General features: G+C 42.6%; 1 protein-coding gene across 3 annotated transcripts in view; it reads left to right on the forward strand.

Annotated features, from left to right (window-relative positions):
* Positions 1–18,955, forward strand: part of GRAMD2B (GRAM domain containing 2B) — a 104,469-nt gene that overhangs the window by 37,124 nt on the left and 48,390 nt on the right. The window contains exon 1 of one of the 3 annotated variants that reach the window (XM_047778528.1): positions 459–1,023. The exons of 1 other annotated variant lie outside the window; for it this stretch is intronic. In XM_047778528.1, the coding sequence (XP_047634484.1) occupies positions 941–1,023 (83 nt within the window). In that variant the 5' untranslated portion in view covers positions 459–940. Of the gene's footprint in view, positions 1–458; positions 1,024–18,955 lie in introns of those variants that run through there. One more of the 3 variants, XM_047778527.1, reaches the window with a different exon arrangement.

An 18,955-nucleotide genomic window follows, 5' to 3' on the forward strand; every position in this document is an offset into this window, starting at 1 on the left:
TACTGAGGTAATTAAATTTGATTTTCTCCTGCTCATAAACCCTCACGTCGATTTAATTCTTAGATCAGCCAGAAGAACCCAGAAGGGGAGCAGAAAATTTCTCCTCCTCTCGCACTGTAATAAGTGGATGTTCAGACTATTGCTTGCAGCATGGTAGCTCTCAAAGTTCCTTAAATGAATAAATGGATGCTTCGAATACAAAACTTCAGCCAGAGCCAGCAAGGCGGGAAGAAGAGGCATTTGTTTCATTGCTTGGGCGCATAGTCAATAAGTTGCTGGTGTGGTTTTGACGGATGCTTCTCCTCCACCTCGGCCTCCACCAACTGGAAAGGGTTAACGAGGCACCTCCTGTTACCTTTGTTACGGAACCGACCTATTGTTAAGTCCTGACAGGCCGGCCTCTACGAGGCTACATCGTGTTTGAATAATTCAGGCTGGGGCACAGGCCAGCCCACACAGTGCCTCTCCGTGGAATCCTTTCCAGCATCTACAGCTGGGGCTGCCCACTTTTCAAATCCCTTAGTTAAAGTCCGGGTGGGGGAGGGGAGAAGCCAAATTTACCAGGAGGCTCATCCCCGGCGCCTGGTTAGGCAAATGTTTCACCTGCTGGGCCAATTAGCTTCCTCTCCCAGAAGGACTAGTTCAACAGGTTTCCTCTTTCTCGGCCTCGGCCTCCTGGGTTGGGGAAGGAGGCTGTCACTTCGCTTCGACCCTCCCCTTCCCTCCCTCCCGGCTCGGCCCCCCTGGCTCGGACCAATCGCGCCGGCTCGAACTTGTCCAGGTTGGCGGCCCCCGGCGCGGGCGGCCCGGATGCGCCAAGCGGCCCTGGGCAAAGGGAGGGCGCGGTGGGCTCACTGGGCCGGCGCCCTGGACGGTGGGAGCCGGGGAGCGGCAGGAGGAGGAAGAGACCTTGGGGAGGTGGCCTCCAGACGCGGCCCTGATGACTGAACTACAGCAAGATGTGGACGACACCAAGCCTGCCAAAGTGCTCGGGAAGAGAGAGGGCAAAGTTGGCTCAGCCCAGTGAGTATCCTCTGCTGGATGCCATCCGCGGCGGTAGAACGCGCGCTGCCCAAACTTCTCTGCCAGAGATGAGTGGGGAGTGGGAACGGGTTTCTGGAACTTTAGCATGGGCAGCCCTGTGCCTTAAACTCTTCCTGTGGCGCCCGGTCTCTCTCTCTCTTTTTTTTTTTTTTACCCCTCGATTTCGAAGGAGAGAAAAGGCACGGCAGCGTTTCAGGAATGCTTGGCAGCTTGCAGCCCGGTGGGGATGGGAATTCTTTGAGCCGAGAGCACGGTTGGTGTTTTGTAATTCTCCCGGGAGGTCTGGGGAGACCATTCACATCTCCGAACCAGGTCAGGAAAAAGAGCCCTTAACATTTGTTTTCATTGTCGTCTTCGTGACGTGTGTGAAGATGCAGTTGCCCCATCGATGCCATCTGGTCATTAGCTTCTTAATGATGCGGATTTTTCGTATTTTTTGAGCGTTTGAGAGCTTGACAGTGTTTTCCCCCCACCCCTCTCACTTTTTCCCCTTTAGAGAGAGGGAAGAGTAGTGGAAAACATGAAAAACGCGTTATTTTGCCCCTTAAAGACGCCCTGCTTTTGTTGGGTACATAAAACAAACTTGTGCTTTTTTCTTTTTCTTTCTTTCTAGAAAGAGAGGGTGTAGGTGTTGGGTAGGGACGCATAATGAATGTATAATAAAATAAAACCCATCAAATATTCTTTTATTATCCTCTTAAAAGATCCGTGTGCATAATAGAGTTTGCTCATTGTTTGACTTATAAACTCTTCTGGTTTAAGAAACTGAAAACTCAGATATTTGATCACAAATATCTGTAATGAAACTTATTTGTCTTCCATACTTTTCTTTTTTAATCCAGAAATATGGTTATTGACTTGATTGTTATTCCCAAACTCATCTTTGGGGGGAAAAAAAGAATCTTTAAGTATTTGCTTATTTTCTATATCACTATAACATGAAGTGAGAACATTGAGGTTAAGCTAAATCTCTAAATAAGACCAATTTTAATTTTTATGGCACCAAGCTGTTGGATATCTAAAAGGCTTTATTGGTACTAATATAAAAGGTGACGAAGTTTTTAATAGTAAAGATTCCATCCCCATCATTCATTATTTCAGCATTTAATTATTTTTGGAAGCGTCCTCTGGTTCCACATAAAGGCTTGTGTTTATAAAAGCATAGTCCATCCATTTATCGAAGTTTGGGCTGATGTTTTGGAAAAAGAATAGCTTTTATTAGCTGCTTTGATTTGTGGTTTCAAACACTAGGGTCATATTCTTTGCCAGTGCCTGCTTTCCTTGGCTACTCTTTCCTTTCCCCCCTCAGCATTGTCAGCTTAAGCTGATGTTCTTTGCTCTTTACTGATAGAAAAGAAAAAAAAAAAAAAAGTGTTTGAGAAAAAGTGCTCCAGGCATAAGTCTCACAAAATATTCTTGTTTTCTCACCCAAAAATAAAATCCTTACTTTATACCAATAATTCAAACCCAAGGAAAAGGTGAACAGGCAAATGACATGTATTTCCTTTGCACATAATTATTCTTTTACAAACTTTACTTCCCTGAAGAAGAGGTATTGTGGCAAGACTTGTCACCATTTCATAGATGTTTGAGGTGACAGGAGGAGTAAGTGGCCAGGGACTTTAAACTCCTGGTTCAGAACTCATTCAAAGGCAGTATTTACTTCCAGCTACACAAAGCAGAATTAGTGAATTCCACCCAGCAGCTACTAAGTTTTAAATCCCCACATTCCCAGTAGTCTTAAGTACTCAGTTAAGGAGATCCCTTTGACTGATTGAAAATGTCTGCTAAAGTGTTGAAACTTAGTCTGCTCAATTTAAAGTCTCTAGATCCTGAGCAAATAATTATGTGTAAGCATAGTAAGGCCCTCAACAGCCCTTCATTGGGAAAGGCCAGTTTCACCAATTCGCTTCAGTTCAACAAATGCTGGAATCCCTGCAATTTGCTCATAATGGTGGAGAATACAAGAATGAATGTGATGAGCTATTTGTCCTGTGGAGAAATAGCTTTCTCCCCTCAGCATTGTGGAGGCACTTAGCTATGTTACAGTACTTCAAGGGACATTGGTGGCTAGTGCCGCATGCAAAACATGAACAAAATATTATACTAAGTTTGACCTATAACTGAAATTTCTACACTCTAGGGATGTTTATCCATTGGGCAGTCTCTGGATTATTGGTTTTGTATTTGTTTTTCCGAGCAAAGTGGTAATTCCTAGGTCTGCTGAAGTCACTTCTGATTCAGTCTAAGATTTGAGACACTTTTCTTCAGAGCTCTTGGTTTGGTAACAGAATAAAAGTAATTTCAAGACAGGTAGGTAAGTTATCACAGTGATACATTGATGAGATAACTCCATATTTGAAAACATGTTGAGTAGCAAAATTTTTAGATCTTGGAAACCTAGTCTCACTTCTGTGTTTTGAACTTCATATTTTAGATTATTTATCACTAAGCCCAAAGTTGTTGAAGTGTCGGTGTCCAACTTCAACTCTTCAAGAGTGTTAGAATGACTCGCTCCTCCTACTTCCTTGCATCTGAAATGTAACCCACATAAACCTCATCACCTAGAACCTTCGCCTCTTAATGAATAAACCTACCATGTGTAGAGAATGCTCGCTTTGTGACTGGCCGTGTACTTAACACCCTGTATTCATTCCCATACCTACTGAATGAGATCCAGACTGTCGTTTTCTCTATTTTACAAATAAGAACCTTGAAACTCTGAGAAGTAACTGAGCAGGCAGAGAAACAGTCAATAAGAGAACAGCCCAAATTCAAGTCCAGGATTCCTAACTCTGGATCCTGAACTTGAATCTTTTCTATGATGGCCTCCATGGCCTCCTCCAAATATCGGACTCCTCCGCCAAGAATTTAAGATCTTTAATGACCTGGACACGCCTGGCCCATTTCAACCTCATTTCCTAATACTAGCCAGCTTGCGCAGCTTCTATAGACAAACACACCAGCAGCCCTGGGATTCAGAGGTGATAATGCAATAGAATAAGGAACATGTGTGCCAAGTGTAGTGCTAACTAAAGGTCCCTCATTCTTCCCTTCTCCTCAGCTCTATTACTCTGCTCAAGCAGTGCCCTCTCATCTTTCTCTTAATATACTTCTACAAATCAGCTCAAGCTTCCCTTCTTTTAAGGCGTCTCCTTATCACTGGCCACCCTCTCTCTCTTTTTTTTTAGCCAGTCCCCACCTTGTCTCTATGTGGTCAACCCAAAGAAAGTAGCCGCTACTGTTATTACTGTTAATGAACAGTTCATGTTTATGTAACATTTAATATGTACAAAGTACTGGTTAATATGTATTAACTCACGGGACTAGTCCAGGGTATAACTTTGTTAATTTCCCACAGTAGCTAGGCCACTCCAATCACATTTTTTTCCCACTGAATTTCTCAGCATAAAATCATTTGCAGTAACAATGTGTTGGTGAGCTGGGGAAGTCAAGACCCCCCCCATCCCCTCAGTTAAGGTCTATCATATGCTTAAAGCTGGCTTTCAGTTTGACTATCTCAGGGGAAATTCTATTCTTAATCAAATTTTCTATCAGTAGCACTGGAGTTTTTAAGCACATTTACTTGCACAAGAGCTGTGGCTTTTGGGCTTGCTTTTTTTTTTTTTTTTTTTTGCTTTTTAGGGTCACAGGTACAGCACTTGGAAGTTCCCAGGCTAAGGTTAAATCAGAGCTACAGCTGCCAGCCTACATCTCGGCTGCAACGTGGGATCCAAGCCACATCTGCCACCTACACCACGGCGTGAGGCCAGGGATCAAACCTGCAACCTCATGGATACTAGTCGGATTTGTTTCCCCTGAACCACAGCAGGAACTCCTGACCTGTGGCTTCGTTATTCATCTGTGTGCTAGAAGTGAAACTGCACATTTATGCACCACCAAAATACATATTTAATCTTAAAATAACCCCCTCTTTTACCAAGAATTTTTAGTTTAGCTGCATCTTTCCTTTTGAGATCCTAGTTTTTTCTCCACTTTATCTTTCCTTCTTAATTGTGTGTTCACAATACACAGGTGTTTCTAACATAGCCTAACTTTTTTGGCAGACATTTTACTAGGTACACTTTTATTTCTTAAAGACGGGTGGATCTGATTTAGTAATGGCCTGGTTACTTTCAAGGAATTTCAAAAATTATCTAAAACTAATACTGCAATATTGCTGGGCAACTGATTCATATTTCATATAGTGAATTACATCACATGTACATATGCTTGTAATGCACTTTGAATTTCAAACATTTAAATTTTAATAACTTGTGATATAAGAATTCTAGAAGTTTGTTCAATTTTATATATGTGTAGAAAGGGTGGATGTACACAATATAGCAATTTACCTTGAAAGGAAGTTCTCTGGGGTTATCAAGAAATAATTTTAGGGACATATTTTGACTTTAAATGGTGAATTCAAGTAAAAATAAATGACCTGAAATGAAAGCATCGATCATCCACTATCCCGTCTTTGTGCAAATAGGGGTACTTGACAGACAGAATAAGGGTTGCACTTGGGAACTGGCCTTGCACTGGAAGTGAGAGGAGCAAAGATAAATAATCATTGAGTATAGCTCAATGTCTTATTGCTTGCTTAACTCCAAACATTGAAAGTGCCTATTTAGCAAGAAAATCTATATATATTGTCTATCTTTCAGTACATGCGTGTGCTTTTTTTTCTTTTTTTAATTCTTATTTCCAGGTTGCCTAATCTGGCAGGTTATCTAGGACAGAGTGTACATTTTATTATTTTGTTTTATTTATGTTTTATTTTATTTTTAGCTGCACCTGCAGCATGCAGAAGTTACTGGGTCAGGGATCAAATCCATGTTGCAGCAGTGGCAATGCCAGATCCTTAACTGCTAAGGCCACCAGGGAACTCCCCCCCCCCCCCGCCATGTACTTTTTCATATAAACTTTGGGATAGGAAGAAAAAATTACAACATATTAGAAAATATTAAGATTATATTAAAGTAAAACAGTTGAAGAGTGGAAAAAATGGAGAAGAATAAACAGTATTCTGGCTTTAAATGTTTTGAAAAAGAATTTAATGAATCAAATCGGCTCCGTGGCTCCATGTTGATATCAGTGGAAATTGCTGATTTGTCAAGGCATTGCACAAAGAGGTGAAGAAAGCAGGCTCACGAGTTCCTGCTGTGGCAGAAACAAATCCCACTAGTATCCATGAGGATGGGGGTTCGATCCCTGGTCTTGCTCAGTGGGTCGGGAATCTGGCATTGCCATGACCTGTGTTGAGGGCTGAAGACACAGCTCAGATCTTCATTGCTGTGGTTGTGGCCGTGGCGTAGACCAGCAGCTGTAGCTCCGATCGGACCCCTAGGCTGGGAACTGCCATATGCCTCGGGTGCAGCCCTAAAAAAAAAAAAAACACAGGCTGTAGGAAACCAGGATTTGCAATCTGACTTTCCTATCACGTAGAAACCTATCTCTTGTGACCTTAGTGAGTTCCTTAGCACCTCCAAGTCTCAGCTTCATTATCGGTAAAGAAGAAAATCAACTATTTTGGTACACACTTGCTTTGATGTTTAAATGGGAAATGTAAGAAATTCACAGGTCACCTAGTGCCTGACATCGTCAGCTCTCTTGTAAACTACAGCTGTGGTGGTCCTCACTGTTGAAGGTGGGGGCGGGAGGGTGACATAAAACTTAATCAAACAAAATAGTCAAGGTTCAAAAGACTTCACTCTTACAGAGGCAGACACCCAGTGTTCTATTGACTAAGCCTCTGTTCCATCAGCTCAACCTAGAGGGCACTTGTGACAGTCGCTGAGCATTTCCAGGAATCCAACATGGTATCTTGGCTTTTAGTTTATGTTAGAATTATCTCATGCCGTAACTATTTAGTGACCTCCCAGCTTATTTCAGCGTTGCTTACTGTTATGGTGTTCTCACATCCGCTGTCTAGCGCTTTTATCTCTGATCTGTTGATGCCTACATCCTGCATCCTGGCACTGAGCTTTCCTTTCGTGGCTCCTCATCTTTAAGCTGCTGAGTTGTCTCCATTTGCTAAACGCCAATAGAACTCTTTTCCCACATTCTCCTAATTCTTAAAAATGCTCAGCTTTAGGCATTTGACACATTTTCCAATGACATAATGCACAGGTCCTGGAGAGAAACTGTGCCACAACCATCTCAATGGCTGTTCTTCTTCCTTAAAGAGAATGTTTTTATCCACACTTTTTTTTTTTTTTGTCCTTTATCTTTTTAGGTCCACACCCACAGCATATGGAGGTTCCCAGGCTAGGGGTCTTCATCAGAGCTGTTGCTGCCGGCCTGTCTATGCCAGAGCCACAGCAATGCCAGATCTGAGCCACATCTTTGACCTACACCATAGCTCATGGCAACGCCAGATCCTTAACCCACTGAGCCAGGGATCGAACCTACAACCTCATGGTTCCTAGTCTGATTTGTTTCCACTGTGCCACTATGGGAATTCCCTATCACACTTAAATTTGATGATTTACTCTTAGAAGAGAAGCAAGACCAACTTAAGCTGCCATCTCTAAGGTAAACTAGTTGCTATGTTCTTATTGGTCATTCCTTGTGTGCCAGCAGTTCCCACATTCATGATGGGACATGATGCCCCAAGATGCAGATTATTTTTAACAGGTTTATTGAGGTATTTTGCAAATCATAAAGTATACATATCAAGTGTACAATTCAGGAATTTTTAGTAACTTTACTGAGTGGTCTTCTACTACCACATCTGGCTTTAGAACCTTTCATACACCCTCCAAAATAAGCTCCTTTGGGTCTGTGTATACTAATCCCCATTCCCACCCCAGCCCCAAGCAGTCACTAATCTACTTTCTGTCTTTGTAAATTTGCTTTCTGGGTAGTTCATATAAATAGAATCATATATAGCATATGGTCTCTTGTATCTGGCCCTGTTCACTTACCGTAGTGTTTTGAGATTCATCCATGACGTCGCATATGCCAGTGGTTTCCTCCTTTTCGTGGCTGAATAGTATTCCATTATATGGATAGACCACAATTTGTCTTTTCACCTGTTGGTGAACATTTGGGTTGTCTCCATTTGTTGGTTATGATGACTAATGTTACTTTGACTATTTGTGTGCCTGTCTTTGTGTGGACATATGTTTTCATTTCTCTTTAGCATATACCCAGAGTGGAATTGCTGGGTCCTGTGGTAATTCTCTGTTTAACTTTTTGAGGAAGTGGCAAACTTTTTCTAAGAAGCTATGCCATTTTAGATGCCCACCAGGATCGTATGAGGATCTGTGGTATAGATTTATGAGAAAGTGCTTTCACATAGCAGGGAAACAAAGTTGTAAGCACCTTAGAGGTATGTCATTGCCTTAGACTTTATAACATAATAAATCCCTGTTAAATATTGACTGAATGACATTTGTACTTAGGATCTTGAAAACTTTCCCCAGACTGTAATGGTAAAAATAACTCCAACTGTCATACTTGGGTACTGTTTTTATAGCCTCTTAAAATTTTGTGTGTTAACACTGATTACTTGGGTTTTGTTTTTGTTTTTAATGGCAGACTAATACAGAGAAGAAATGTTTAAATGGGAGTGTAACCTTCCCCCATCCTTGCTGACATATTTTCAAGCAATACATGTGTAAGGCTAGAAAATTTGAACAGTAGAAACAGACACAAGGGAAAAGTGAGTGTCTTCCTCTAACTCTCACCTTACAGTTCCCTGTCTCAAAGGTCACCACTTGCAAGCATTTGGGTTTTGTTCTTGGTTTTGTTTTGTTTTGTTTTTTAGGGCTGCACCCACAGTATATGGAGGTTCCCAGGCTAGGGGTCCAATTGGAGCTGTAGCAGCCAGCCTATGCCATAGCCACAACAACGCGGGATCTGAGCTGCGACCGCCGTCAGAACACACACACAGCTCACAGCAACGCCAGATCCTTAACCCACTGAGCAAGGTCAGGGATCGAACCCACATCCTCATGGATGCTAGTCGGGTTTGTTACCGCTGAGCCATGGGGTTTTGTTTTTATGCTCTTGTCATTGAAAGGCAAAATGAAGTTTTATGTTGATTTGTTTTATTTTTCCTTAGAATATCCACCTTCCAATATGCTTCTAAGTGAGTTGGGCTTTGGGCAGTGAAGCATCTCATGAGGTTCTCGAGCATTAAGAACGATCACAAAGTTGCTGGACTGCACCACAGCAGAGCTCAATACATGGCATATGATAGTCTCATAAACCCATTTTTTTCCAGACTCTTTTGTAGAATAGTTATCTACCAGTAAAGTGACCTACACAGTTTTACTGTTGATGGATAAATATTTTTAAATTTTTATCTTACTGAAGTAGTTAGCTGATGTACAATGTTGTGTTCATGCCTGTGGTACAGCCAAGTGCCTCAGTTATCTCCATATGTGTTCTTTTTCATATTCTTTTTCATCATGGATTATCCCAGGATATTGGATCGAGTCCCCTGTGCTGTACAGTAGGACCTTGCTGTGTATCCTTGGTGGATAAATAAATGCATCTGAACACACCTTTCCTAAGTGACCTCAGCCAGGTGGACTGGGGGTGTTGATGGCAGGGTGGGTGTCTGACTGGGCCATCCTCAAGTTACCAGTTCACCTTCTGATCCCTTCTGTGTCCTTGTCCTAACTCGGGGATCCTAGGCAGCCCCCAGTCAGATGAGGCAGCCATCAACCTGGGCCCACCGTGTAAACAACTAGATAGGAGTCACAGTAGTGATGAGACCTGTTTAAGAAGAGCGGGGACCAACGCGGAGAGATGGAAATGTGACATGGGAGATGATGAGCAAGGAGGTGGGGAGGGAATGGAAGAGAGGTAGAAAAAGAGAGTGGAGGAGTTGAGTCATAGGGAAAAGATGGAGATGCCTGGCCATTAACCTGTGTCATCTCCCCCTTCCACCCTGGCAGACCCTCCTCCTCGTCTCTCCCTGCACTAGTCCGTGTCTTGTCACTGAAATCTCAGCCACTGAGCCAGGTAGCTGCCAGGCCTCTTCTTCCCTCATAGAGATGCTGATCTGTGTATAAATGCTGGTGTTGGAGTTCCCATCGTGGCGCCGTGGTTAATGGATCTGACTAGGAACCATGAGGTTGCGGGTTCGGTCCCTGGCCTTGCTCAGTGGGTTGAGGGTCTGATTGGACCCCTAGCCTGGGAACCTCGATATGCCGTGGGAAGCAGCCCTAGAAAAGGCAAAAAAACAAAAAAAAATGCTGATGTCTTCTTAAAGTCCTTAAATATCAGGTTTATGATAAAAGCCAGGTTTGTCATCTTGCAGACTTTGCAAATGATTGAATTCCATTCTATGCAGTGAGTCAAAAACTGGGAAGAACCTGCAAATCCTCTATCATTTTTGTGTCTCTTACTATTAAGATTTATCATCTGAAAACAATTACCTTGGGATCCCACAAACGATTTGGAAACCCAAAGGGGGTAGTGCTGTAAAAGGAATATGGTACATTGAGTTCACAATGTCAACAGTGAGGAAAAAGGAATTTGTCATGACACCTTTTGTCATCCCTGTACTGTTGCCCTAATTCATTGGAAAAGAGCTCCTCATTTGATTCTAACAGGTTAAATGTTGTGCTGGATATTTTGTATAACACAAAATGTGGTCTTCTGAGAGCATATAACAACTGTCAAGAATATTTTTTTGCCCTCCCTCTCACCCTTCCTCTCTTCTGTTGTTTTGACACAATGTAGGTGGATCTCATACTCGTTCTGGATTTGATCAGAATCTTTTCTGAAAATTTTCTGACACATTTTCTAAGCTCAAATTCTAAAATCACAAAATCTCCCAGTTTCATCAGACCCTGAGATGAGGGACTAATACATGGCTTGTGGCCAGGAGAAAGGCAATATTGACCAATTGGTAAGGACCAGAGAGCTTTGCTCATGTTGTCACCTGATACTTACTGAGTAGTTGTGTGTGCTGGGCACCAGGTTGGGTGTCATGGCAGCCACCAAGTGAAGAAGATAAGGCCTTTGCCCTTAAGACTATTTTGTTTTGAGATTTAATCTTCTTGAAAAGAAAGGAGGTAGCTCCAGCAAATATATTCAGTATCTGACATATGTGAGAAAATACACCAAACCAGTGGCTCCGAAAAATATATCACATATATCGGTTGATACGTTTAGATGAGATGAGGTAATACTGTCCCATGCTATACATTGTTCAATGTGCGTTTACATATATACATGTAATAAGTAGGTACAATTATCATCACATGTTACGCAGAACAGAAACACAGTGACTTGCCCAAGTTCATAACAGCTGTTGAAGTTGGAGCCAAAATTCCAATGCAGGCAGTCTCATCTGAACCTGGCTCCTACAGTCATTCATTGTACAACTTCACTAGATTTCAGAAGAACAAAGATGCAGAAGGCAAAGTGGCTCCCATTCGGTGCCTCAGCATCCCTCATAGATGTCTTAACTTTAATAGGTAGGTCTGCTTTCTCGACTGTCAAACTAAGACTCACTTCCTTTCTACAGTTCTAACGTTGAAAAGATTGCTGATATTCTATAGAGGACAGAGTAGAGAGCACGCCTTTGGCTGTCATTGGGCCCTGGTGTTTTTCTGTGTGCTGGCAGACACAGGTGGCTCTCTGGATTCATCTGTGCGCAGACCTGACCGTAGGGAACTTGATTGTTTCAATTACAGCTTTATGTTGTGATTGGCACAGCAGTCATGTCTAGGGTCTAATTTTTAAAAACTATAGTTGGGTTCTTCTTTTGCCCAAGTACAGAGTGTCTATAAAGTAATGTGATCAATTTATTTTAAAAACCCTGATGACATTTAGAATGGAAAAAAAAATTTTTTTTTAAAGCAGTCACCAAAGGAACCCAACAACTTTTTCAAAAATGGTGCAGTTGTACAAAATCTTTTTGAAATTCTTCTTGTGGAGTTACTTTGAGAGCCTGAAGCTCATTCTTTGAATAGTCATAAGGTTGGCAAATCCTCTTTCTCTGAGCATGAATTCAATTTTTGGAAACAGCCTGAAGCCACATTTGGTGAACAAGGTGGATAAGAATAGTCTAAATATCTTTAAACCGTTCTGTGGGTAGGATCATTTTTGATCCACAAACAAGATTTGACTATAAAATATAAAAGACTCTCAGAGGCTGTTTCTGATATTACCAACCAATTTCCAGTCTTCTACTTTTCGGGTTATTTGTAACCTCATGAGGAAAATAGTAAAATGTTGGAGTTACTATTCTGTCCTAAAATAATTTTCCAGGGCTTATAATATACCCGAGTAGGTGTTGGGCATATCATAGGCATTAAAAAAAAATGCTTTGACATTTGAGGATGCAAATGTGAGGATGCAAATGTAACTGGTGATGATTTAAAATTTTTTTTTTTATATTTTTAAAACTAAAGTATGGTTGATTTATAGTATTGTGTCAAATTCTGCTGTACAGCATAGTGACCCATTCATTCATTCATTCATATATATATTCTATCTTCCGTCATGTTCTACCCGAAGAGCTTGGGTATAGTTCCCTGTGCTGTACAGTAGGACTTCACTGCTTATCCGGGTGATGACTTTTCTTGAAGAATACCCACTGTGTATTGTGGAACATAGCTCCTGAGAAGAGTTTCCACGCCTCTAGACAGTGAAATGAGTAAAGGTTCGCAATCATCTTATACTCTCTTCTTCATCACACACTGTGGGAATTTGTATACAGATGGCATTTTTTGCAGGTCCCCTCTCCATGGCCTTGTTTTATACTGGTGGACTTGCCCACTGTATGCAAGGCATTACTCCTGACTTTCCCATATGATAGCAATCAATCTGCTATGAAGCTGATGAAGTTTTCCCTTTTTCCTTTTTTTTTTTTTTTTTTTTTTTTTCCATTCTAAATGTCACCTGCTGGTTGATATCCATGAGCTGATTGATCTCCTACTTGGTCATTCCTGGAACCTACTTAAATACAAGCATACTTTCCTATTCCTCTCCTTGATGTTGGGTCGGAATGGATTCATTAGCATAGTATATCTCAGATCTGATGTTAATCCTGTGTTATTTGGTAACTTCTATGTGACTTATCTCCGCGTTTCCCTAATCCAGTGTAACTCAGCAAGCATTTCTTTACCGCTTACTCTATGCTGGGAATGCGGGCCTGAATGAGATGTGGGTGATGCCCTTTAGAAGTTCCTGGTCTTCGGAGAAGAAGGGACATACACACACAGATACACAACTGTGTGATAAGGATTACACAACACTTATCAAATACTGAAAGGAACAGAGACGTAAGCAGTACACCTTGTTTTTTGAAGTGAGCTGAGATGAGAGGAGATATCTCATGTGAGGTTGGTGGGTAAGAAAGACTGGTCTCAGCTGGGAGTTCCCATCGTGGCGCAGTGGTTAACGAATCCGACTAGGAACCATGAGGTTGCGGATTCGGTCCCTGCCCTTGCTCAGTGGGTTGACGATCCGGCGTTGCCGTGAGCTGTGGTGAAGGTTGCAGACGCGGCTCGGATCCAGCGTTGCTGTGGCTCTGGCGTAGGCCGGTGGCTACAGCTCCGATTCGACCCCTAGCCTGGGAACCTCCATATGCCGCGGGAGCGGCCCAAGAAATAGCAACAACAACAACAATAACAACAACAAAAGACAAAAAAAAAAAAAAAGAAAGAAAGACTGGTCTCAGCTGGATGGAAAGGTTATTTCAGGCAAGGGAAGAACAAGAAAAAGCTACCTGAGAAGGTTAAATTCACAGCATTCGGGGACTGCTGTGGCTAGACTTGTTGAGTGGTTGGGGCCGAAGAACAGAACACGGGACTTGGGGACTCCCATTGAGAATTCTCCTTGCTTATTTCTCTTTGCATCATTTCCGGCTTGGGCTCCAGCACTGATTCTGTGAACCTTGAGGGAAGCCATTCTCTGGGCTTCAGTTTCCTTCTCTGTAAGGAGAGAGGGGCTGAATGACCTGATTTGTTAGATCCCTTCCAACCTGAAGAGTATGAGGCTTTGAAGAAACTGCCCTACTTCTCTGTGCTCTTCTGTAGCCTTTGTGTAAAGAATTCTCTCAGGCTGAACAAACTGAGGAAAGTGTTTTGAATATGAATAGAATCCCTGCTTTTTTACTTGGTTTGACCTCTTTTATGAATTTTTGGTCTTTTACTTCTTCCCTTTGGTAAACTTGTATCTGGTTAAGGCAGGACTGCCCGCTGGAACATACCTCAACTAGTCTCTTACGCATTTCTAGATACATATCAGCATATCGTGGTTGCATTGGGACAGCCCTGTTCTGCCCTCTGGCTGCAGGTGACCCGCCACAGTGCTTTCAGGACAACTCATAGTAGAAAAGTCTAATCAAGGAACAACAGAAAACTTAAAACACAAATGGGGAACAAACTCAGTATCAGTATTGAGTTTCAATAGAATTGCAGGTTTCTCTGGTATAGTTCAGGTCTGAAAATAATATGTTGCACTTGAATACAGAACACAATTTAAACTTAAAAAACCCGCAGCAGAAATCCACAGCACATTGTAAATCCACCATAATTGAAAAAATAATAATCTTAAAAATAAATTAAGTTAAAAAACCCTTTTCCTCAGAAATGAAGTTGGGGATTCTTGCTTACCAGTTCAACTTAATAATTAGCATAGCATTTGTAAAGCACTTTATATTCTTGAAAGTATTTTCATTTACATCAGTAATTGGAATTTAACACATTTTTTGAGCATCTATAGTATGTTACAAAGATAGTAGGAAGTATTAGAGGTGGACCTTGCCCTCAAGACATCACAGCATCACTGTAACTAGAACAATATCTTACCAGGACATTAAATATGATTTTCCATATAATATGCAAAATAGGAATATTTGTTTTTTTAAGGCATTGTAAGAGAATAGTGGAGAAAAAAAAACAGCCCAGTGTGGGGATTGAGTAAAAGATGTTTCTTGGAGGAAATGATGATTCTTAAATTTTGAAGAAGGAACTGGAATTATCCAGAGAGAGAGAGGTCATTTTATCCAGAAAGAATAGCCCAAATGAAGACACAGTGATGCGAAACAGCCTGGTAATTATGGAGAACTAATATTACTGAAACATAAAAATGTATATTGAGGTGTTCCCTTGTGGTACAGTGGGTTAAGGATCCAGCATGTTTACCTAGATCCACAGGTTGCTGCTGAAGCATGGGTTCGATCCTTGGCCCAGGATCCTGGCCATGGGCATGGCCAAAAAATTTATATTGAGTGGTAATATTTGAGGAGCAGTAAATTGGAGAAAGGTCAAAAAGGACAACCTTTTATGCCATGAGAAGGAGCTTGGCGAGCCACTGAAGTTTACCCAGGGATGTGATAAAGTCAGATTTGAGTTTCTTAGAAATGACCCCAGTAGCAAGGTTTAAGATAGATTTCATGGCGAACAAACTAGGAAGCAGGGATTAGCTGGCTGTGCAACAATCCGGATGAGATTGTTGTAGCAGGAAAAATGGGAAGATATGTTTGAGAAATGTCAAGGGGGAAAAAATTGGAAGAACCAGGTGATGGGTTGGATTGACAGTCGGAGGAAGGTAGAATGTCTTTTAGTTTCTCCAGGAGGACTGCATGGATTGTAATTATGTTCCATTAATTAAGCCATGGAACATAGCAGGAAAAGGAGATTTGGGGTATTAAAATGATGGTTTCTCCTTTTATAAAAGTTGAGATTGGGGAGTTCCCTGGTGGCCTAGGGGTGAAGAATTGGGTATTGTCACTGCTGTGGCTCAGGTCGCCCCTGTGGCACAGGTTCACTTGCTGCCCCAAGAACATACACATGCTACAGGCACAGCCAAAAAAAAAAAAAGTTGAAATTAGAGATGTATTTGGTCTTTGTTCTGAGTTCCTGGCAGAGCTCCTAGAATTGGCATTTCTTGAGCGATAAAGGAAGGAGAGTCTCCTGTTAATCACAATGACCTCTTTTGATTACACCTGAGTTTATGCAAATACGGGGTTTAGGGTAGAGCCCCTAGATAGCCTCAGGATGGGGCTGATCATGGTAAAGTTTGATTGATGAGAGGTTGGGAGCTTTGATCCCTAACCTCCTGGGAGGAGAGGGCACCTGGAGATTAAGCCCTGTAACTCTTGAACAAGATTTCACAAGCTTCCAGATTGGTGAACACACCAAGGTGCTAGGAGGGCAGTGCACCCAGAGAGGCCACGGAGCTCCACAGGCCTCCATACCCTGCCCCATGCAACCCTTCCTTCTTGCTGTTCTTGAGTTGTATCTTGTATAATCCAGGAGAAAATACAAGTTAAGCATTTCCCTGACCTCTGTGAGCCATTCTAGGAAATTATCAAACCTGATGGGGGAGGGGGTTCATGGGAACCCCTGATTTATATCCAGTTGGCCTGGGACTTTCAGCTGGCATCTCAAGTGGAGGCAGTGTTGTGGAACTAAGCCCTTACCCTGTGGGGTTGGCCTCAACTTTGGGTAATGAGTGCCAGAATAGAATTGAAGTGTTGGCTACCCCGTTGGTGTCCTGAGAATCGGAGAATTGGTTGTTGATGTTAGAAAACCCTCCAGAGGGTCAGAGCTGGGAGATCGATTTGGGAAATGGTAGCATACAGGTGGCAGTTAAAGTCTTGGGACTTGGAGTTCCCGTCATGGCACAGTGGTTAATGAATCCGACTAGGAACCATGAGGTTGCGGGTTTGGTCCCTGCCCTTGCTCAGTGGGTTAACAATCCGGCGTTGCCGTGAGCTGTGGTGTAGGTTGCAGACGCGGCTCGGATCCCGCGTTGCTGTGGCTCTGGCGTAGGCCGGTGGCTACGGCTCCGATTCAACCCCTAGCCTGGGAACCTCCATATGCCGCGGGAGCGGCCCAAGAAATGGCAACAACAACAACAACAAAAAGACAAAAAGACAAAAAGACAAAAAAAAAATAAAGTCTTGGGACTGGATGGAGTTTTCCAATGGAGGGAAAAGCAGAGGATCAACAAGAGAGTCTGGGAATGATCCTATGTTGGGAGGAAAGTCAAAAGAAGAGGCTACAGAAGTGATGGAGAATAAATAACACAGCAGAAACTAAAACAAAAGCAAAATTCAACAAACAAAATGGAATAGAAACATGAAAAAACAAACGAGGAGAATCTCAAAAGATAGTCAACAATGGCAGGTGCTACCAATAGCAGTATTTAGAGAATGCCTTGGAGAGATCGCTGGTGTACTTAGCCAGGGTAATTTTAGTGGAGTACTGGGAATGGAAGCCAGACTCTAGTGGACCGGGTTAATGAGAAGTGCGGGAACACACCCAGCATGGATAGACTGGCTCTGAGAGCCTTGGCTGAGCAGTGGAGGAAAGAGAGGAAGGTAACTTGAGTAAGTGATGTCTAGGGAAGGTTTTGGTTTTTAGATGAGAGCGTTACGTGAGCCTGTGCATAAACTAGGAGAAAGAGAGAAGCAGTGAAGATGTGGTGCGAAGATGGAATAGCTGAGAGAACAAGCCTAGAGGTATCGGAAGGTGGGCTTGAACATCAAAAGAAGAGAGACCTTGGGGTTCCCATCATGGCTCAGTGGTTAACAAATCTGACTAGGAACCATGAGGTTTTGGGTTTGATCCCTGGCCTCTCTCAGTGGGTTAGGGATCCGATGTTGCCGTGAGCTGTGGTGTAGGTCACAGACGTGGCTCAGATCCCACGTTGCTGGGGCTGTGGTGTAGGCCAGTGGCTACAGCTCTGATTAGACCCCTAGCTCGGGAACCTCCATATGCCACAAGAGCAGCCCTAGAAAAGGCAAAAAGACAAAAAAAAAAGAAAAGAAAAGAGAGAGAGAACTTGTCTTCTGAAACTAGAATGTGGGGTGCAGTAGATGTAGGTGTAGGTGATTGTATGTCGGGGGAAGACGTGGCTGGACTTGTCTGAATTCTTCAGTTTTTAGTTGTCTCAGCTAAATCATGTTGGGACCCCTTTTCTCCAAAGGGATGAGTTGTGTTTGGTTAGCGGCTTGACAGCAAAGAGAGTGGAGTGCAAGTGGAGGGAATAGGCCAGGACCGTCCAAGGAATGCTGAGGGCCCCGGTGACAGCAAAGGCACCAGTCCATTTTTTCCCCTTTTGACTGTGCTCAGAATCCAGGGACTAGAAATCAGAAAGGCTCATTTTGAGCTGAATGGCTGTGCAGAAGAATGGACATAACTGGAAACTCAAGGTGACCAATGCCATATGTGGTCTGAGCTGCAACCCTAGAAAAAGCAAAAATACCAAAAAAAAAAAAGCATTTCTAAGGTGTATTCAAATATACGCATTAGAAGTCTTCTAGATTTTCTTTGAAGCCTCCTGCTTAGAAATCCCTCCCTAAAAGTTTACTTGGAATCCCCTCTAGTTGAAGATATTGGATGTAATTAGGAGTTCCCGTCGTGGCGCAGTGGTTAATGAATCCGACTAGGAGCAACGAGGTTGCGGGTTTGATCCCTGGCCTTGCTCAGTGGGTTAAGGATCTGGCGTTGCTGTGAGCTGTGGTGTAGGTTGCAGACGCTGCTCAGGTCTCTGGCATAGGCTGGTGGCTACAGCTCCGATTCAACCCCTAGCCTGGGAACCTCCATATGCCTCGGGAGCGGCTCAAGAAAAGGCAAAGACAAAAAAAAAAAAGAAGATAGTGGGTGTAATTAGCATCTCAGAATCTAATGTTATCCCTTCTCCTTTTTCTCTTTTTAAAAGAACTTTTAAATAAATGAACATCTATGATTATAAGAAGCTCATTGTAGCAAACTTGACAACCACAGATCATTGCAGAAAATAAAGCAAGTTCACCGGTAATTGCATCTCCCAAAGAAAACTCAAACATGGTTGTATTTTGATTTTTTGGGTAGTGGCTTTAACTGACATAGAGACTTCATTCCCGAAGGCAGCATTACCTGTGCATCGTTGACGAGGGTTATTTTCCAAAAGTCCTGGTGTATTCTGGTAAATGTGCCCCCCTCTC

The sequence above is a fragment of the Phacochoerus africanus genome, chromosome 4 (assembly GCF_016906955.1).
Source record: "Phacochoerus africanus isolate WHEZ1 chromosome 4, ROS_Pafr_v1, whole genome shotgun sequence".
NCBI lineage: Eukaryota > Metazoa > Chordata > Mammalia > Artiodactyla > Suidae > Phacochoerus > Phacochoerus africanus.